The following is a 22,219-nucleotide window of genomic DNA, read 5'->3' on the forward strand; positions in this document are numbered from 1 at the left end:
TAAGAATGAACTTCTCTCCTTTCTCTCCTTGGAATTATTACTGCTACTGCTGGAAGCACTACTGGTAGCAATCATAGTTCCAACCTGGCTAAAATGCCCTCATCTTCCAAAATAACAACTTGTCTTTATTCTCCTGTCCCTAGAACTAAAACTCCTTAAGGTCAAAACATATGCCTTTCACAAGGCCTGGAGACCCCGGTTCTCTGAGAGCTCGTTCTTTGTGCCCCTGATGCTGGTGTCCTGGAAGGCTCCCCTCGGAGCCCCCGCCCTCGGAACCAGGGGTCGGGAGCTAAAGGAGGCTCCCAGGACAGGAGGCCGAGGACAAAAGGAGTGGTTAACAGGCAGTAAGAGGAGCAAAGACGACCGCCAGCGCCAGCGCATCGCCCGCCTCATGCCCAGACCCCTGGATGCAGGGGCCCGAGGGTGGGGCTGAGGGTGGGACGGAGGGTAGAGCACTTGCCCGGCGAGAGCATGCACAGGGTCCTGGGTTCCATCCCAGCACGGGATGATGGGGGCCCACGTCTGTCTTTCCCCAATTACTCTGGAGTCCATGTGAGTGTAGCACGGAGCAGCTTCCCTGGTCAGGTGGCTCACTAACTCACAGGCGCCAAAAGCACTGTGACAGCTTCATAGTGCGCTAATTCTGGACAGTGAGTTTAGGAGTGTTTTCATTAAAAGGCATTTTCTGCTCCTTGGCATTGCCCGTTTTACGATTCTCTTTGACACTGTGTGATATTCGAAGAGCAAACTAACAAGACCGTCAGTGGCGTCCACACCAGGGACGGGCGGCCTCCTGGCTAGGGCCCAGGAGGGTCTCCTCTGCTGATGATGGAAACCTTGAGGCGGCCAAGTAGGTTCAGATTATGACCCATTACATTTCTTCTGAACAGAACGTGTGTGCACACTGGAGTTTGTCTTCTGAGTGCGAGGCCTTGTGGATGAAAAGGTGTAAGTCCTGGTTCACATTCCTGCCCCTTCTAGGAAGTGATGCTTTCTCACCCCGGCGTCCACTACTGGGGTTTTGTTTTATTTTCTCATGAATGCAAAGTTAAAGGAGACTATTCGGAGGTCTACATGAACCATGCCCTGGCACTGCTAGCACTGCTGGCCAGAGCACCACGCAGCCTAAAGAAGACAGCCCCACCACCAGCTCACGGTGGGCTCCGGCATGCAGCTTCTCCTCACGGTCTCTCTTTCTTGCTGGAAGGATGAGAGAGAATCTCAAGTGGGCTGTTCCCTGGGCAGCTCCCTGAATGTCCTGTTTGCTGAGCCTACAGCACCTGCAGGCAGCCAGCACTCAGCTCTGCAGTGGGGTCAGCTGCAGAATTCTCTCTCCAAAACCACCGCAGCCACGTGAAGCTCCGCAGTGCACGCAACGCCTCACCATCGCTCCCACGGAAAACAAAGGGTGCTGCGAGAGGCCGGGAGGGGGCGGGCTGGCCAGCACCCAGGGTGGGTGTGACAGGGGAGCCGCAGCTGGGGCTCTGGCGCAGACCCAGGATGGGGAACCAGCCACTGGAGATGGAGGGAGCCACAGTGGCCAGTCAACACTGGCACCATGACCAGGGCACCTGGCATCTCGCAGGGCCAGGCCATGCTGACCCTGGGCTATGAATCCCGCTTTACCTGGGCCTAGCCTCTGGCACGTTCTAAGGTCCTTCCTCAGAGCAGGTCATCTGTTCTGAGAACCATCCACATATGACCAGGTGAGGCAGGCAGGTGGTATCTCGACCCTCATTTGGCAGAGGAGGAACTGGGCTCGCGAGGCTAACGGCAAGGCTAGCGAGCTGGGGCGCTAGGAATAGCTTCGTGGTGCAGCGTTAACGGGAGGTGGGGACCGTGGTCTCATCCTGGAAATGGATCACTCAGACCATCTGAAGTGAGTGTAACTGAGTCCACGCTGGCCAAGCAGCCAGCTTAAGATGAAGACCTCGTGTGCAGTGCGGGGCCACAAAGGTGCTTCCAGGAATGTCAGCGTCCTAAGGCACGAACTCACTAAATCCACGGGGAAGCGAGTGCCCCAAGCTTTTGACTCATCTGTTTTACTTCTGGTGTATAACCTGGGAACATCTTGTGACTTTGGAGCAAGAACACGCTGGGGTTGATGTGCTATAATATATATCTAACTCCATCTCTGAAGCACGTGTTTAGGAAACATTAAACACAAAATGGCAGATGTTTATTCTGAACACCAGCTGGGAGGGCCCCGGGCACCCGCCACTGCCTCTACAGCTGGTAGAGGCTCCGTGGGGCACACTGGGCGTCTCCGCTGACACCACCACGGGGCCACGCACGTCTCCTTCCTGGGCGTGGACCCGAGCGACTTCTTAGGTGCATCTGGCCTTTCCAGATGATACAACGATGGCAGGACTGCAAAGAATGCTTCTGAAGCGTGATTTTATCTAAACTTTTTAGAGGTGATTTTCATGTTCTCATGAGCCCAGTCACAAGAGTAGAGATGTAACACATTTTCTTTTGGCCATACTGGGGACCGAACCGAGGAGCGCTCGCTCTTCTGCTAATACCCTCCAGCCTCTTACGTTTTTAATTTTTGAAACAGGGTCTTGAACTGATGCTCCTGGCTTACCTCCTGGGTCACTGGGATTACAGGTGTGTGCATAATCTTCTTTGGGGCCAGGATTATAGCTGTCTGGACCCTTGGGGTATGCAGCAGCCCACGCTGCCCACCTCTGCCCACAGACCAGCAGCGCCCCACCTGGCCAGCTACACACCGAGCTGCCTTGCAAGCCTCGGGCTCCGTTTCCTCATCGATCCGCCTGTGCCTCTCCTTCCCCTGCCCAGGAGAGCTACTCCTGCGGCCCCGAGTGGCAGCACCCCCGGGAGACTGAGAAATTCAGCGGCATCCACCACCCCAGGAGACATGCTTCTCTTCTGATGGGGAACCTTCTGGGATTGCTCCTCTGAGACATCTTCCTTTCTTGGGCGGGCTGTTTTCATCTCAAAGCTCCCCCTTACAGGCCCCCGGATAACTACGCCAGCGCGGCAGTGTGGGCGCCTGCACTCGACGGCAGGCTGCTGTGTGGGGTTGTCACAGCAACGAAGGTGGCTGAGGACACTACAGGTCTGGAGTGGACGCCCCAACTCCCCAGCTGGTGGGAATAGTGCCCCAGAGACTGTGGGGTGTGCCACACCAGATGTAAGCAGTGCAGATTTGAGAAGGGAAACTCTACGGAGAGTCGCCACCAGACAAGGGAAAGAGCTGATAGTTTTTGTCCCTACTCTCTCTGCGAAGGGACTAGAAGTCACTGAACCCTCAAGTGTCGGCAGGCCTGTTTACCTCCAGGAACCCACAGGCCTGGGGCTGCAGGGCCCTGGGGACAACGCCGCAGATCGCTGTGGCTCTCATCTGACACGGGAGGACAGCAGGTCGCCCACAGGCACCTGTGTGTGCTTTCCAGCTGTCATTACATGCAATGGACTGTTTCTGAGGATGTGTGCTACTGGGAATGGAACGCTGGGGCATTCTACCTCTGGCCTACCCGCAAGCCCTATTTTACATTTTTATTTTAAAACAGGGTCTCACTAAGTTACTGCACCGCTGGCCTCTTATCCGCAGTCTTCCCGTCTCAGCCTCTCAAGTATCGGCGTTGCAGGCACGCACCACCGTGGCACATGCAATAAATTCTGATTCCAGGTAACATCTACCTGGCCCTGCGTCCTCTTGCCCCGCCCCCCAAGGGCCTCGCCCCACAGAGGCAACGTCACACGTCACACGGCAGCCACAGCAAGAGGGGCAGTGGGGAGGCTCACTGACCTCCGGGTCAAGGCGGCTGTGGCTCCCGGCACCCCCGTCAGCTCGGCGGGGCGCTTCCCGTGCAGCTCGCAGGTGTATGCCCTCTCGCTCGTCCCCTCGGCCCTGAGCAGACTTCCACTCCAGCTGGCCTCTGGCTTGGGACTGCTAGGTGCACGGGAGGGATCTGGTTTTTATGTCTGTTTGTTTTCACTTTTAATTTTAAACAATAACAACAGAGGACAAGGGGCGTGGGAGGAAGAAAACAGAACGGACAGGGCGGATGACTAGAAAAGCTACCGGACAGAGCAAAGCACGAACAGCAGAACCCACTGGACACAGCAGCACGGGAGGACAGAACCCGGTGAGGAGGAGCCGAGACGCCTAAGGGCGGGCCGCAGAGCACTGGCTAGGAGAGCATGCAGTGGGGACGCGAGGCGCGGGGACACGGCACCCTACCCACGAGGCACAGAGGCGAGGCTCCTCCTTCCTCACGCGTGGGTCGAGCAGTCAAAGCCACAATCCAGGCGGCAGCAGGGCCATGCACAGAGGCTGGGGCGCGGTCCTTGCCCGGCGGCCTCCCCGCCCTGGCTACAGTTCTGCCCTTGCAGAACAGCACTGTGCCCCTCGGCAGCAGACCTGGGGGGACTCGGGCCGTCAGCCAGTGTGCTGAGCATCCCGGCCGTGGCAGGAGCTGGCACTCCAACTCCTCACTGCTTCTTCATCGGGGCGGCTGGCCGTTCGACACGCCAAGAGAGGAGCCAAGACGGCCGCGTTGGCGCCCAGTGCTTCACTGGCCTGGCCCTGGTGCCAGGAGAGGGCCTCGAGACCACGCAGGCAGTGGTTAAAAACCAAGAGGAAAACGGAGGAGGAATGAAGAAGTAACAGAGAACTTAAAAAACAGAGAACAAAAACAAGGAATAAAAACAAGGGCCCAGCTGAGAGAAAGGAGTCGGCGGGCGCTGGAGGCTCTGGTGCAGCGCGGTTCTGAGATCATAACCAAGCAGGTGTGAGCAGTACCAGCCCCAGAGCAGCAGCAGCAGCAGCAGCAGCGGCGAGGAGGAGGAGGAGGAGTGGGGCGGAGCAGGGAGGCAAGGCCCGGAGCCCCCTTACCTGCAGGTCTGGGGCCAGCTCCTTCCCCATGTTGCCAATAGGGGGGTCCCGGGACACGGAGCTCGCGGTGGAGAGGAAGCTGGGAGACTCTGTGAGGTGGGGCGAGGGCGCCAGGCTGTCCCCGGCCCGGGCCACCTGCTCCAGGAAGGCCTGCAGCTCTCTCCTGAAAACCTTCATCTTCGTCCTGATGGTGCCCAGCAGGGGGCTTTCACGCTGGCCCCCCTCACCTTCCCCTGGGGCCCCAGGGGAGGCCGGGCCACTGCCCTGCAGCCCTGAGTCCCGGATGAAGCCGTCCGTGTCAGCGATGAGGCGCTCCACGGTCCGCTCCAGCCGCTGGGCCTCGTGCTTCACCATGGCCAGGCACTCGCTGTCCTGGGCCCTCAGGAGCTCCGTGGGGCTCGGCTCACTGGCCTCCGACGGCTTACTGCTCCCGAAGCCTGAGGTCTTCTCAAAGGTGTCCTCCGAGTCGCTCTCCCCGCCCACGGGCCCCTCCCGCCTGGGCTGGGGCAGGCGGCCCTCCTCGCCATCACTCTCCTTCTTGCCCGCGTCGCTCTCGGCGTCGCTGTCCCGAGGGCTGGGCGCTCGCAGCCCCAGGTGGGCAGCCAGGTCGCAGCGCTGGGCGTTGGACAGCAGCACGCGGTTCTCGTACTGCAGCTTCAGCACCTTGCCACTCAGCTCGTTGATCTGCAGCCTGGCCGACCTCAGCTCCTCCTGCAGGGGCGGCCCGGCGCCCACGCCCTTGCCTGAGCTGTCCCCAAGCCACCCTGGCTCCTGGCGGGGCTCGAACTTGAACTGGCTCAGCTCGTGGGTCAACTGCCGGTTGTGGTCCTCGATCTCAGAGATGGACCTACGCAGCAGCTCCGCCTCCTCCTCCAGAAACTGCAGGTGCCTGTGCAGCTCGGCGGGGGACTCTGGGGAGTCACCAAAGGGCGAGGCCGGAGCGCGGGGCGCCTGGTCCCGGCTCGTCCCCTCCCGCTCGTGCTGGACCCGCATGTCTTCCATCTCTGCCTTGAGGCCGCGGTTCTCCACCTCCAGCTCCACGATCTTCCGGCCCAAGATGTTGGCCTCCTCCTCCACCAGCTTCAGCCGCAGCTTCAGCTCTGCCTCCCGGGAGCTGGGGGGGCCGCCGGCTTCCCCCGTGGGCAGGGGGCTGTCCACGTCGCCGTACAGGGCCTTGTACTTCTGGAGCTCCTGCTCCAGCGCGTCCTTCTCCCTCCCCAGCTTGGCCATCTCTTTGCGCATCAGGGAGGCCTCCTCTTTGGCAAACTGGAGCTGGCACTTCAAGTCGGCACTGTCATCCTGCCAGGAAAGAGCAGCCCGAGGGAAGGTTATTTGCAAATACCAAATGTTCGTGTTTGTGACGATTCCCCTCGCACCTCGCCCCAGCATACACAAACACTAAACACCGATCTTCCTGCCTGCGGTGCTGTTGAGCTAGCGGAGGACAGCAGAAGCAGAGGTGAGCCCGGGGCCGCGAGGGACCTGGGAAGCCCAGGCTTGTCGCCTCATCAGAGACACAAGAACCGAAGGATTCGTTTGGAAAGAGACATGCACCTGAAGACCAGCATACAAGTTAGAGATGCAGAAAGAGAAAATGAAATGAGGCCTGACGTCCCGGCAGCACGCCGCCCCTGGAGGCTGTGCATCGGGCTGTCGCCGGCGCCCGAGAGACACCCCTGCGCCCCTCGCCAAAGCCGGTGCAGCTGCCGGTAGGACGTGGGGCCGTGCCTGTCCTGTGCTGCCGTGCGGACGCCCTCATTCCACGAGGCGCAGTCCACCAGGTACTCAGGACGGTGCGCCCAGCTCACCTCCTGCAGACTGGCCCAGGCACCAGAGACAGGGCCATTCACCTCCCGCGGTGTCGTCCCATCCGCAAGCTCCCAGCTCGGCCCAAGGACAAGGCAACAGGGAGACAGCCACCAGGGGCCGGGAAGTGGTGCTGCGGCATCCCCCCACGCCTGCAGGAGCCACGCCCCCTCCCATCCTCTTGCTCCCTTCAGTCGCTGTAACAGGACTGGGCAGGAGGCTGCGTTGATCGCTCCTTAGCAAGGCTTGGGTTGGACAGAGTCGGTACTTCAAACGTGAGCAGCAGATCCCAGTGGAAGACTGAGGGGGGTGCCAGAAGATTCTGGAGGCCCCCAAGGAGGCTGGCCCACTAAGGGTCCAAAAGGCCCTTTCTGGACCAAGTGTGCTGTCAACACTCCGTTCTGACGCAGGCCTCCTGCTCTGAAGGAGCACCCTCTACTCGGCCTGAAGGTTTTATTATTCACACTGAGTGGGAGCAGGGCCAGTGTGATGGGTTGCTCCTCTCTTCCTGGATCAGAAACTCCAAAGGCCGACCCAAGGGCAAAGGGGCATTTGCAGCTTCCCCCTCGCAAGGAGAAACTGCAGCCCGAAGATGTACGCACCTGTTGTCCTGGCCGATGACCAAGGACCCGGCAGCCGACCCTGCAGACGAGGAGGACCCTCTTGCAGGCCACCGCAAGTCTGCTGGGTCGGCACAGCCTTCGTGCTGAAAAGGAGGCTCAGGAGCCACGGCAGGGAAATTCGGCGACACCTGCCCTCCTGGCGCCCCTGCCTGGACCTTCCTTTCCACCACAAGTCGACGGAAAGGGGACCGATGCACAAGGGAGGTGCAGGGAGCCTCCATGACCAAGGGCTCCCACCACCCTGCCCTGAGGTCCTGTGGGCCTGGACCTAAGCCTGCTGACCCCGCCCTGTCGGCTCTGTTGAACTGCCAAGTCCCAGAAAGCCTGTGTTCTTATTTGTTTTTTTGTTTGTTTGTTTGTTTGTTTGGTGGTACTGGGGTTCCTGGAAGCCCTTCTACCTTTGAGCTACACTCCCAGAACATTTTTTATATTTTTTAAATTTGGAAACAGGGTCTCTTACACCAGCGCGACTGGCTTCGAACCTGCACGATCCTCCTGTCTCCGCCTCCCAAGTGCGGGAATTACAAGCGTGCGCCACCACGCCCGGCTGTATTCCTGTGTTCTTATTTGTAAAGCGAGATCCTCCCTGAACCATGAGCCACTGCGAAGGTCACTGAAGAAAATATACAGCAAAGAGGGTTGTGGATGGCAACTGCCATACCCTAGTGCCAGGAGATCAGCCTTCTTCATCTGAATGCGGGCAACACTGGAGCAAGAAGCTGGCAACTCTGCTTTTCTTGGCCCCTTTGCACATTAGGAGGGTAAACTAGAGCTGTTACAGTCTTTGACTTGAGAACGTATCACATTAAGGATCTGGCTTGGTTTGGGCCAGGCAGACATAAAAGGAGCTCTATGATCGACTGGAAGCGAGGCTGCCTGGCCTGTCCAGCTCGTAACCACTGAGCACAATGTGTTGTTATCAAGGCTGCGACAGTCACTTTTTTTAAAGGGCCTACATAGATCACATAGGCTATAAAAGACATCCCTGTGTTTAATCCTACTACTACAAGAAAAGCATGCTTTTATTTTTTTACGTTCATTCTTTTACTATCTACTTTGTACCAGAAATCAGCATGCAATTTTTAAATGACCCCAGAGTCTTAGAACTTTCAAAGTGGAACAATCCAAAGCACCTTTTAGTTAAACAAAGATGTGCAAGGAATCCAGATATGCTGCCCAAGCCTCTGTTGTTCCTTTGAAGCAATATAGTTTAACAGAAGCTGAGACATGTGTGTCAGCGGAGACAGACCACAAATACTTTCTAAGTGAATTCCTTTGGGAGTTAAACACAAGCAAAGCAAGATGGGAGAGGCCCATCCTCATCCTGATAGCCAGCACTGTCCAAAGTCGCCTGGATGCCTCTGCCTCCACCTCCACGGCAGAGAAATCTGAGCAGCAGAGACGACGGAAGAGAATGTATGGCGGCAGGGCGACTGGGTGCCGCCCCTGCCACCCCTGCCTGGGAACACAGACCAGGCCAGACCAACGGGCTGCCACGGTCTCCTGTGGTGACCAATGTGAGGTCGTGACGAAGCGGAGGCCGAGCTGCCTGAACAGCTCAGCACATGTCCATCTCACCCAAAGCTCAGGACGCATCCATCTCACCCCAAAAGCCAGGGCGGGGCCCCCAGGCGACCTCCCTGAGGGCCCCCACAGGTGAACTGAGAGGTGGGGGCAGGGCCCCCGAGAAGGATGTAAGACACTCGGGAGCTTCTGAGTGCTCATCTCAACCACCACCGTGGCCCAGTGCAGGCACACACCCAAAGGGCCCTCCAACCACTTTGATGTCAGGCCCGCCTTGGCCTGCCCCTCCGCGTGGGCCTGCCCCTCCGCGTGGGCCTGCCCCTCCGCGTGGGCCTGCCCCTCCGCGTGGGCCTGCCCCTCCGCGTGGGCCTGCCCCTCCACGTGGGCCTGCCCCTCCGTGTGGGCCTGCCCCTCCGCGTGCCTCCCCCACAGGTCTGTCACCAGCACTGCCCTTCTCCATGCCCCAGCCTGAACCCAGGTCACCAAAGCAGCGGGACACCAGGACATGCCCTGTGATGTCTGGTTTGCAGATTACCTGAGGAAGGATTAAATGTCCGTAAGTCTTGTTCCTTCAGGAAAGAATCTACACAAACAGCAGAACTCTAACACTTTACAAAGCACGCCCACACGTCACTGAGCACGAGCTGCCACTGGATGAAGCAGAGTTTGAGAGACAAGCTAGAGCCAGGGCGCGTGTCACACAGGAGGGCCCATCCCCGAGCCCGCTGCCTGTGGGGCCTGTGAGCGAGGGCCTCCCAGGAAGCCCCTCCTTCCGATAAGATGGGGCTCGCCCCTTAGGTCAGGCCGCAGGAGGCTGGACACCATCTTACCCGTGACCTAAGACGCTGGAGGACTCTGCCAGGACTCTAGGAGGGTCTGGGCTGACTCCTGTGCATCGGGCTTCGTGCTCCGGCCTCTAGAGGCCACCAGGGGCCTCCGGGATGCAGCAGGAAGCAGGGCAGGTCCACCTTCCCAGGTGCACTCCACTCCACCCGTTGCAGGCAGAGAAGGCAAGCGAGGCATGGGACCAGACACACAGGAACCAGCACCGCCACCACCGGAAAGGCCTCATCAAGCAACAGAAATACATCGCCCTCAGGATATATTCTTTGGCTTGCAAGTCGGCCGCCTAGCCAGCAGCGCAGCACCGTGCCTACCTTGCGCCGGGGCGCCGGCTTCCTTTGGGCTTTGGTGGCCGACCTGCAGCTCCCAAGGCGCTCCACTCCACCATTCTGCTGAACAGAAACTCCTTCCTCAATCATCCTGCAGGCTGGCTGGTGCAACGCGACACAGCTCTGGCCCGGGCTCACTGCACCCCCGTGAGAAGCAGCAGCGCCCGTGGCCAGCTCACCTGGCCGCAGCCCGGCGTGGTCCCTCGGGATGCAGGGAACCAAGATGGCACTCTGAGGCTAGGAAGGCAGCAGCAGCAACAGCAGGACCCTCTGGTTTCCCTGGCTGGGGGGACGCCACGCTGGATGGGCTGCTGCGCACATGACTGGGCCCTCCTCGATGACAGGCTGGGCACCAGCGAGTTTGGAGGACTCAGAAACCGAAGGCAGCCACAAAGGGGAGCCCAGGGCAGGCTGCACCTCGGCCTAGTGGCTACCCTCTAGGTACCACGTGCTCTCAAGAGCTGAGTGAACTGACACTCCAGTAACACCTTTGTTCTTTCCAACCTAATACTAGTAGCATTTAAGAGAGGGGGAGAGAAGCAAGGAATCTGGTAAGACCTCTGCTCAGGAAAGCCAAGACGGCTTTGAGGAACATGTGCCGCTCTACATAGGAAGGGCTGAAGCTTTACTGTTTCCCAACTAGTTATTTTAGTTCCATTTTGACAATTCAAGAGACTGTTCAGCTTGCATATTAAAAACACCAAATAAGAAAACCCACAAAACAGTGGCTTGTGAGCAGCCCGCCCCGGGGCCGTGCGCTGTGACTGCGCAGGCCTCTGCAGGCAGACCTGGAAGACACCTGTTTACGTGCTCATAAAGCCAGCCTGTGCTCTTTCCTGAAGGACGCTGCGGTTTGCCAGCACCAGAGGAACGGGAGAAGGAGCTAGGCTCTGGAAGGAAAACGCTCACCCCATGGAGGTTTTGAGTGAGTCCAAATATTTTGGCAGGTACCGTTTCTTTGAATGGTTTAAAGGCAAAGCTAATTGGTTTCCGGGAAAATCCAAAGCGAGGCGGCTTCCTCTTTAGGAGACGTAACATTAGAACGAGAGCCGGAGCTTACCTGGTGGAAAGTTTTCTTCTCTTTGTACATTTCCCGACTGCCTCTTCTCTTTAGCGAACTCTGAAACAGACCCAAAGGACACTGTTACCGAGGAGACACAGGCCCAGTGATGGCGCGTGTACGCAGAGGGCAGGACACAACATTCGATCCTCATTTAGGTACTGATGGATACACGTGGTGAGGCCTTTGAGGACTAAGGCGCGCCGCATCCTAACCATTCCCATGTGCTCCTCAGTTATCATCCGGCTTAATGGAAAAGGAGGTGACCTGGTGACCTGTACCATGGACACAAGGCAGGAGGAAGAAGGCAGAGGTAGAAGTTTCAGAAGTACATCTATAGTATTTCTGGAGCCGACTTACTGACCAATTATGCTTTGTTTGGGCTATTTTCCACATTAATCAATGTTTCCTGAGTAGACAAAACAGGGGTAAAAAGGGAAGGATGGTAGCTCTTTTTATAATGTAGAAAACCTATCTAGTTGGAAAATTCTTTAAAAATCCACTCCAATTCATAATTAAACCAACACTGCGAGGAATTCGTAGAGCTCGTAATATATTCCTATGTAGGATGCCTGTCCCTCAGTGGCTGGGTGCCTGCCTAGTTTTCTGTATAATCATCTCTCAGGATCAGAGTCTAGGAGATTGATTCCAGGACCCCCAAGAACCAAAACCCTCAGCTGCTCAAGTCCCTTTACAGATGACACAGATTTGTCTAAATCCTACTCGTCTCCATATACTTGAAATCAGCCCTAGATGACTCACAATACCTACTGCAACACAAATGAGGATGAAATAGCTGTCATGCTGCAGTGTTTGGGGAACAACAATAAAAGTCTCCGGGTGTTCAGGACAGGCGCGTGTTTGCATGTTTCGATTCATGGGCAGTTGAATCCCTGCATGCACAACCCCCACATACAAAGGGCCACTGTCCAGGAAGACATGGCGGCCAGAGCTGGTCGGTGTCGTTACAGGTACACCTCTTCCTGTTCTAGGGAGGAAATTACAAACGTGTATGAAATACGAACCCGAGTATAAAAAAAAGGACCAAGGGATGCCTGAAATAAGGCAACGGGGCACCAGGGCTCTTCCCGCAAAGGTAAAGCATGGAGACAGAAAGGACCTGGAAGAGCAGAGCCGAGAAACGAAGGGTCTGAGGCCTGCTCGTCCAGAGAGATGAAGCCGGTTCTGGGAGAGCTGGGGCTGGCGGGGAGTGATGCCCCTAGGCAGTGATTCCAGCGGGCCAATTACAGAGCTTGTCCAGTGCCCTCCCTCCCTTCTGCAGCCTGGCTCTGGCTCCAAGGTGCGTGCCGGGGTCCTGGACTCCAAGCAACACCCTCCACTCTGGCTGCCACTGCCATCCGCGCTGCCATTAGAAGAGGAAGCCCCAGGGAAGCTGCACGTCGCAGCTGAGCTCATGAGCTGGGGCTGTCCACACTGCCAACGCCTCACTCTCAGAAGGCCAGGCCTTGCCACTCACTGCAGGGATGTTAGGCTCAGAAACAATTAAAACTCAGCTGGGCATGGTGGTGCACGCTTGTAATCTCAGCATTCGGGAGACTGAGACAAGAGGATTGCAGTTCGCGGACAGCCTCAGCTACTGAGTGAGGCCCTCCGCAACTCAGTGAGACCCTGTTTCAAAATAAAGAATAAAAAACAGGGCAGGGGGTATAGCTCAGAGGTAAAATGTCCCTGGATTTTATCCCCAGTATAGAAAAAAGAAAGAAAGGGAGAGAGAGAAAGACAGAAAGGAGGAAAGAAAACAATTAAAATTCTAGCTGCCCTTAAGCCTCTAGCAGACGGAGGCCTGAGGGGTCAAACCTGAAGAAGGTTATGGAGTCCGCCTGGGTCTTGGCGCGCACTCAGAGGCAACAAAGGGCAAGTGTGTCCCGCCTGCACTACCGGCTTTGTCTTTTTGGCAAGAGCAGGGTCAAACTGCAAAGAGAACCAGGCTCTTGCAGCAATAGGTAAAGTTGAAATTGTCTTAATAACAACTTGGAGCCGGGCATGGTGGCACACACCTACCCCGGCACTTGGGAGGCTGAGACAGGAGAAATTCAGTTTGAGGACGGCCACAGCAACTTAGCAAGACTCTGTTTCAAAATAAAAAGGAAAACGGGCTGGGGCGTAGCTTAGAGGCAGAACACCCCAGATGCAATTCTCAGGACTTGAGGTCTTTCCATCTGTGGTGATTATGCTCCCCAAGGTTTCCATCTTCACGCTGTAGTTAAGAAGCTGGCCATGCTTCGAGTGAGCTGAAGGAGGCGAGTGCTCCTGACGGCTCATGGCAGATGGGCTTCAGAAGGGAAGCAGAGAGAGGAGACTGTCCAGGGACTTTGGTGTGGGATTTTAAACCCAGGCCTACAATGGTGATCGAGGCCCTGCTGGCTGTGAACCCCTGGCTTATTCACGGTCTCCCTATGAACAGGGCAGATGCTGCATACACTGGAACCAGACTAAATATGCAGACATGAGAAGCAAACTGGAAGCAGGAACTAGGAGAGAGATGTGTTTCTATTTGTCCCGGGGCTGGTCCTCCAACGCAAAACAAAAGCAGAAACACTCAGGAGAAAGACTGAGAGAATGCTAAAGGTTTTAACTTTTTTTTTTTTTAACATATCCAAAGGAAATACTTTCAGCATTAAAAGGTAAAGACAAACTGGAAACATAAATTTTCTACCCACGACTGGCAAAGGAGTCATACTTTGTAAGCAAGAGTACAACTATAACAAATGGCCATAAATGATTACTAGCAATTGAAAACAAAACAGCTGGTTTATTCTTCACTTGGAGGAGGGAGCCAGAGTTTGCAGGGCACCTGGAAAACCCTGCCTTACGAGGACGTGCCACGCCGGGAAACCACCGCTGGGGATGTACCGAGGATGGTGCAGGAACGTGTGCCAAGACGCGCAGATTAGAACACTAAGCCGATGCTACTGTGGTACCAAGGTCCTATGAGTCACTGTGTTTAGGGAGTACGGTGTGATGTGCTGGCACCGTCGTGGGCACGTGCCCAGTGCCCACTCAGGCACCTCTGGCCCTTCTTCTGTGTGGAGTGCCCAGAGCCTCTCCTGGCACACTACCAGAACACAGCTGGCTACCATCCTCACTCAATCCTGCTGCACACCGTCTCTGGTACAGTGATGCTTCCCAAGGAAACCGCAAGACACAGGAAACAGCACAGCTCCTTCACAGGAGCAGGTGACCAAGCCCGTGTTTGCCACAGGCTTTCCAGAAGTTGCCGAGGCTGCTCGATTCTCCTGCCTCAGCCTCCCAAGAGCTGGGGTCACAGGGGTGCACCACCACCTGGCTGAGCTCATTTGTTTTATGTGAATATGGTTAAGATGCAAATATATGTATTACAGGTGCATGCTAGGAAATGGAGCTACAGGAAAACACACCAATATGTCAGTGATCATCTTCAAGTAACAGAGATGGTGGTTTAATTTTCCTTTTGGTGGCTTTTACAGTCCACAACTCACCTACTATGCGAGCCATTTCCTTTAAAATGAAAGCGGGCTGGGAGTGCAGCTAGGTGGTAAGCACATGCCTAGCATGTGCCAGAAAGTTAAAGTTTGTTTGAAAGATGTCTAAGAATAGAAACAATCGCTACTGTTGTAGGTAGGATTATTGTAGCGTGTTATCAGCAAATCCTGGGTCTCTTCATACAAGCAGATGTTGCTTTTATCAACCTGCTCCTTCAGACAGACCCATATGGGACATAGTTGGTAAAAAAGACCAGGACCAGGAAGCCCGAGGGCTGGGGAACTGGCCAGGCGTCCCTACACTGCGGGTCTGTAGGCGCGTTGTGTGCTGGCTGTGCCAAGCAGTCATGAGTGACAGCTGCTGTGCTCCTGCATAGCCTGCCCAGAGCCTCGTGCAGTGTAGGGCACCAGGAGCCCGGCTGGTGAGAGCCTGGAGGCAGGACATCTGGCCTGAGCGTTATCCATGCCTTTCTCCTTTGGCTAGTTCAGTGATATTCATTCTCATTCTCATTCATTCTCATTCTCATTCATTCTCTCTCTCTCTCTCTCTCTCTCTCTCTCTCTCTCTCTCTCTCTCTCTCTCTCTCTCCTCTCCTCTCTCTCCTCTCCTCTCCTCTCCTCTCCTCTCCTCTCTTCTCTCTCTCTCTCTCTCTCTCTCTTTGGTGGTACTGGGGTTTCTGGAAGCCCTTCTACCTCCATACTACACTCCCAGACCCATTTTTTATATTTTTATTTGGAAACAGGGTCTCTTAAACCAGCAAGGCTGGCTTCGAACCTGCGTCATCCTCCTGTCTCCGCCTCCCTAACGAGGGGATTACAAGAGGGGATTACAAGCCTGCGCCAACAGCCTCTCTTTCAAAACAAGGAAAGGAAACCAAAGAAGGCGGCACAGGGGACTGGGCTTGTTGACTAACTCTCCACTTTCTTTCTTTCTATTTATTTATTTATTTATTTATTTAGTGGTACGGAAATTGAACCCAGGGGCATTCTACCTCTGAGCTACAGCCCCAGCCCTATTGTTTCTTCTTTATTTGGAAACAGGGTCTCACTGAGTTGCAAAGGGCCTTAGTAGCAGATGAGGCTGTCCTCAAACCGCCATCCTCCCGTCTCAGCCTCCCAAATGCTGGGATTCCAAGCGTGCCCACCATGCCAGGCTTCCACTTTCTTTTTATTCTGATCAAAAGCCAGCAAATTGACTCTACATTCCTACAGGGAGGTAAGTCTGTGATTCCACATGGAATCCATCTAAGGCCGATGCATCTGCTGGGTACTGGGTACAATTAAATAAAACATGCAGTCAGACAACTACTTGGACTTTCCTGTCGATCCTAATGCTTCCCATTTTAAGCCAATTTCAGAAAAACTGGCAAGCTCTCAATTGTTAGTGTCTACAGGGCAGACTCCAGGCTGAGGGACTAGATAGTAAAATGAGGCAGAGAGGACCAGGACTATAGGGGGAGGCGGGAGGGAGGGAGGAGGGAGGAGGGAGGAGGGAGAGGAGAGGGAGGAGGGAGGGAGGAGGGAGGGAGGGAGGCAGCGCAGCTGCTGGTGGTCAGGGCACCCACACACTCATGTACAGATCTTCTGCTTCCAGGCTGATTCAGAGCACACACCGGGAATGAAATCAGACTGAGAAAATGAAGGTGGTGCGCCATTTTCTTTTCCCTTTCAAATGAGGTTATCAAGGCTCTGCTACCCACCCACATTAGGTTCTCACTTGAATGCTGCTAACAGTGAAGGATGAGGCTTCCTGCTTCCTCAGCTGGAGCTCCTCTGCTCTGCCCCCGAACAGCTCAGGGGAGCAGCTCCCTCCCTCCCACGCTCACTGTCTCCAAGCACACTCTACCCTCGGATTCAGCGGAACCCCTGCCTAGCAGAGGCAGAGGAAACCTGCTTTCCTGTTTCCTAGGTCCTGCTAAGAAGACAGTGGGGATGTTAACAGACACCATGTGTGGAGCCGGGACAGTGCTGACCCTCTCTACCCATCGGTATGGACCGCATATCTTGCTGCCCTGCCCTTCCATTCAGGTGTGACGTTACTAGGAGAGGAGGCCTTTGGGAGACAGTTGGATGTAGGTGGGTAGGGTCCCATGGTGAGATCAGGGTCCTCAGAGGAAGAGACACCCCAGAGCTTCCTCTCCTGAGGAAGCTCTATTCTCTATTCTCAGACATCTTTAAAACAAGCTTTACTTTCCTGGAAGCTCCCTGCTTATATATTTTAGGTGCTAGGCATTATGTGAAGACCCAGGGAGAAGGCGGAGGTCCCTAGGCCAGGAAGAAGCCCTCGTTGGAACCCAGCCATGCTGGCCTCCGCAGCGTCCAGGACTGTGGGAAATGAGTGTCTACTGCTCGAGGCCCCTGGGCTATGGCGTTTGTTACAGCAGCCCGAGCTGACCAAGACAATACTAACCTAACTTTTGTGAGAGGCATACATTGCTATCGCTGATTAATACGTAAGAGAACTAAACACAGCCAGTGCACAGTGATGTCGCAGGTCCCTGAAACGTGGAGACAGGAGCCTACCTAGGGCTGAGCCCAAGCCGATGGTGTCGGTCACGGATCCCCGCACCAGCCTTCTGGGGCTCAAGAGCCCAGCCTCTCAAATTTGGGCTGTTTTTCTTTTATTCTTCAGGTTTCTGAGCTCACAATTGCTGAGTTCTCTCATGTGAAAAAAAGCCCTGCCTTTCTTAAAGCAAAAAAGCACAAAGAACTATTACAGGAATGGTTGCAGGTTGCTGTGTTCAGAAGGCACCTCATGGATGGCCATGAAACAGCATTTGCTGGCGCTCTGGGGCTTTCTGTGAGGCTCGGAGGCTGCAGACAGAAGAGGCCCTTATTTGGAAAAGCAAGGCAGAAAACTATCATCTGTGGACAAAATACCACAAAACCAGTGAGGAAAATTAAAGAGAGATTTTGGCTAAAGAAAAACGCAGCAATAAAAGTTGGTGCATGGGTGTGGACTCGTGTTCAAGACAAAAAGGGAAACGGCCAGGGGAGCAGCAGCTTGGCAGGCAGGACGTGCCGTCCAGGCCAGCGGGCTGCAGAGGCGGACAGAGACCCCCGCACACCCATCCCCTCAAACACCACCTTCTCCTGGGAAAATAAACGGATAAAACTGGCAGGTAACTATGTGTGAACATTATTTGCTTTGCACTTTGGGCGGATCAAATGACTCATTTAAAATTTTAGAGACACACATCTTGATGCCTAGTAATTGGAAAACTGCATTGTAGTAGTCTAAACCAGACATCACCCCCCCCAAAAAAAAAAAAAAGAACTGGGATGAGAAGTAAAAACAAAATAATAAGCAATACGCAGAAAGAAATGTGTCCTCACGGCTACTACAGACCATACGGGTGCCAACACCAGACACTAAGACCCCAACTCTGAACGCACACGCGTGAGCTCCTGGCTCCTAAGTGGGCACCACCAAACCAAGTCATGTTAAGTTAGAATCTGCATTTCAGACCCCGATTACACCCCTAGTAGGGACCATCAAGCTGACTTTTGCAAAGTCATATAAGTTGAACATCTACAGAAATGCATGCCATCTACCTGTCAGAACTGATGATAAGCCTGTATCTTAAAAAATAATCTGTCTTCCCTCTGGCCTACAGGAAGGCAATATACCAATCCATCAAGAAAAGCAAATTATTTTCTTCTCAAATGAAATAATATGAAAAAGAAGTAATTTAAAAACAAAACAAAGCCAAAAAGAAATACAGACAAATGTATAATAAAATTCATTCTCTTTTTGGAGCAATTCATTACTCTTTTCCTGATCACTTTTTCATGATATTAAAACACAGCTGAGGCTGGGCTGACACTCAGTGTCAAAGCACTCGCCCAGCATGTCGGAGGCTCTAGGCTTGATCCCAGTAACGAAAAAAAATGGGACTTTTGTTTAACTTTCAGAAAGACTAAATAAGAAAAGTTCTACATTATGTTTTATACTATCTTATAACTATCACAGCCACTGTACACACTTTTTAGATATCATTCTAAATAAACTTCATATACACATTTGTCAAAACTCAGAGAATGGTAACATAGAATCTATGTATCTCAGCATATTTAAATTTAAAAAATAACAAAAATTGAGCTTGAGTTCACAATGTATATGTAGGGGAAGTTAAATACCTACAATTTATTTTTAAATGTGTCAAAAGCTGAGCTAATAAACAGATGGATTAGTGAGTATATGTGTGATACCCAAATGTTAATGTAGAGTACAGATGGTAGACATATGGGTGTTTACTATAGAGCTTGTTCAATATTTGAAGATCTTCATAATAAAATGTTGGGGAAAAAAACATTAGGCACATAAGCTTTCAATTCCCTGAAAATAGTTAAAATAATATTGCATAGCCATTAATCATTATGATTACTAAGAAATTTTAAAGACCTGGGACATTTTTCATGAAAAATATAGAACAGAAACATACAATTAATCTTGAAAGGATTAAATATTTTTGTCTTAGAAATGTTTGGAAGCTCATGCACTAAAATGTATCAATAAATAGTAGAATTACTGGTAAGTAGAATTATGGGTAACTATTTTTTAATTAATGTTTGATTCCCCGATAGTCAAAATTAACACCAATGCTCCTCGACATATTGGTGGGATTACATCCTGACAGACACATCATAGTTTTTGTTTTTTTTTTTTTTTTTTTTTTTTTTTGTGGTGGTGGTGGTACTGGGGTTCCTGGAAGCCCTTCTATCTCCGGGCTACACTCCCAGACCTATTTTATATTTTTATTTGGAAATGGGGTCTCTTAAGCCAGCGCGGCTGGCTTCGAACCTGCGCGATCCTCCTGTCTCTGCCTCCCAAGCGCAGGGATGACAAGCGTGCGCCACCACGCCCGGCCGTAGTTTAAAATATCACACAGTGAAATGCATTTCACATCTAACCTCCTGAGCAACACTGTGGGCCGTGCGGGACACTGCAGAGCACCAGCCACTTCCCTCACGACCGCTCAGTGACTAGAGACGCAGCAGCAGAGAGGACAGGGCCGCCTGCGACACCACCCACACTCGAGCCTCCAGGTACAGCTGCTCCTGGTGCACACTGCTCTTGCAAAACCATAAAGCTGAAAACCCTAAGTCAAACCATCCTAAGTCAGGGACCATCTAGATCATTCTTTCAATTCAGAAAAGATGTTCTTTGTCAAGGACCATGGGTAGATCTATAAGGCAAACACCCCGACAGTCCCACTAAACCTTTGCTGGGCTTCACCTCGCAGGGATGGACAAGACGGATGGCCCCTGAGCCCTCATGCCAGACAGAAATAAACAGGAAACGAAGTGGGAGGACTGACCCCAGCAGGATGAGCTCTGTGCTGCTGGGGGTCAGCACACACACCTTGGCACAGAGGACAAAGTAGGGCTTATGGACTCTGGGGATAGCAAATGGAACTCTGAATTGCTAACTGCTTTGCAAGGCCAAAGGTTTCCCACCCCAGAGGCTTCCCTAGGCAAGGCCCGATGGTACCCGTCTGGCTGACTGACCTGCATTTGCCTAAGGTCCTGTTATCTGGAGCCGTGGCTTGGTTCCATTAATCTTCCACCAAAGTGCTCAGAAACATCTAGCAAGCCCTGGCTGTCATCCTGCATAAAAGCTGCTCCTGCCCCCTGGGTAAAGCTCCAGCAATTCTCATCTCCAAGCAGAGGCTGCTTAGATCCCTACCTTCCCGAACACCCACCAGGCACCCTCCATGACTTTATGTGGGGATTTTTGCCCATGATTCTGTGAATGTTATACAGCAAAAGCGCTCTCTCTTGCCGGGCGCGGTGGGCACGCTAGTAATCCCAGCATTCGGGAGGCTGAGACAGGATGATCGGGGCTTGAGGACAGTCTCGGCTATTTAGTGAGGCCCTTTGCAACTCAGAAGACCCTGTTTCCAAATAAAGAATAAAAAATAAGACTAGGGGTGTAGCTCAGAGGTAGAATGCCCCTGGGTTCCATCGCCAGCACCACACACACAAAAAGTGCTCTCTGTCTCTCCCTACCTCACCCCCTTTCTCCTCCCTCTTGGCCCTCATGTACCCTGGGAACTGCGATGACTGATTAGGCAGGAGCAGTCACTGAGCTGCGGGCACAGCAGGATGCTACCTGCTCTCAGCCTGAGACAGCCCAGAGGGCACAGAGCTGAGCTGGCTGGGAAGGCACAGAGCAGAACAGAGGGCGGGCTGCCCTGCTGGCACTGCCCACCCCGGCCCTGGCCTGCAGCAGCCTCCTGAGGAAGAGGCTGTCCAGGCTGGGGCTGGAGCAGGTACTCTTCAGAAGAGCACAAACCACCCAAGCAGCACGTGATGGAAACCAAACGAGACAGATTTATTATCTCTGGGGCCATCTTTAAGTGAATGCACAGGCTAAGAAGCTTAACACCCAACAAGAATATTTCTGCCAGCATATCATGACGAGACAGAACATGCGGGGCATTTCAAAGCCTATTAGTTGCCAGACTGGCCGGTTGCACTGGAGCCCCTCAACCACTAAAGCCGGGAGTCCAACCACCACCACCAGGTCTCCACTCAGTCCCGGAGGCCCCACCTCTGCCTTGCCATTGGTCATCTGGGCAGTCAGTCACCACCCAACCCAGGAGAGTGGAGCACCGTAGCGTGTGTCTCTGCAGCGTGTGTCTCTGCTGCAGTTCCGCTCGGCTTGCATCCTTCCTGGGCCTCCACGCCTTTCATCTTAGGCCAGAGACAGGCTCAGCCCCAGCTCCAGCCCCACCTCAGACATCTGCCTGGTCACAGCGAGGCTCACAGGGGATGCAAACATGCTTCAGAGAAACACAAATGGCTCACAAATATATGAAAAGATGCTCAACATCTTTGGCATCAGGGAAATGAAAAATCAAAACTACCCTGAGATTCCATCTCGCTCCTGTTAAGATTGACAGTCAAGAACACAAATAATTAGCCAAGTGTGGGGGTGCACACTTGTAATCCCAGTACTTGGGAGTCACCGGTTCATGGCCAGACTTAGCAACTTAGCAAGACAATTTCAAGATCAAAATTAAAAGAGGCCTGGGGTGTAGTTCAGGGTAGAATGCTCCTGGATTCAATCCCTAGCACCAGAGAAAAATAATAATAAATGCTAGGGAGGATGTGGGGGAAAGGAACCCTTGTCCGTTGTTGTTGGGACTGCAAATCGGTACCAGCACTGTGGAAATGAGCGCGGAGGCTCTGCAAAACACTGGGAGTGGAGCCACCACGTGACCAGACACAGCACACCTCAGCAGCAAATACTACAGTGACGTGCAAGCCCACGCGCACATCGGCACATTCCCACAGCTAGACTACAGAGCCGCGCGGGCGCCAGCCAGCAGGTGAGTGCCGAGAGGGAAGGCGGCAGGTGCCGACGGCATTTTCTTAGCTAGAAAGAGTGAAATAAAATCATCTGCAGGAAAATGGATGGACCTGGGAAGCATTACAAGAAATGAGCTAGCCCCAGCAAGTCAGGCTCGAGAGCTTTCTCCCTTACGTAGACGCTAGCGGGGAAGCGGAGATCACAAAGACAGAAGGATGAACAGGACACAGAAAGGGGCCAGCGCAGCGGAGAGGGCGGCCAGGGCAGGTACTGGGGAATGAACCGGACCAGAACTTGGCGGAGAGCTTGGGGAATGGTGACAGCTGGCCCTTCCTCTTCTCCCCAGGTTTCCAACTGCTTGTCTTTCCTC

At 53.8% G+C, this 22,219-nt stretch overlaps 1 protein-coding gene across 1 annotated transcript in view; it reads right to left on the reverse strand.

The window, feature by feature from the left end:
- The window catches only part of MTCL1 (microtubule crosslinking factor 1), a gene marked incomplete at its 3' end in the record, with an annotated part of 119,141 nt that overhangs the window by 40,386 nt on the left and 56,536 nt on the right, over positions 1 to 22,219 (reverse strand). Inside the window, exons 4-6 of the mRNA XM_080714734.1 lie at positions 11,050 to 11,109; positions 4,865 to 6,163; positions 3,776 to 3,916 (exon numbers count right to left, since the gene is read on the reverse strand). Of these exons, the coding sequence (XP_080570860.1) occupies positions 3,776 to 3,916; positions 4,865 to 6,163; positions 11,050 to 11,109 (1,500 nt within the window). The remainder of the gene's footprint in view (positions 1 to 3,775; positions 3,917 to 4,864; positions 6,164 to 11,049; positions 11,110 to 22,219) is intronic.

This window comes from Muscardinus avellanarius (genome assembly GCF_963383645.1).
Source record: "Muscardinus avellanarius genome assembly, chromosome: 17".
Taxonomy (NCBI): domain Eukaryota; kingdom Metazoa; phylum Chordata; class Mammalia; order Rodentia; family Gliridae; genus Muscardinus; species Muscardinus avellanarius.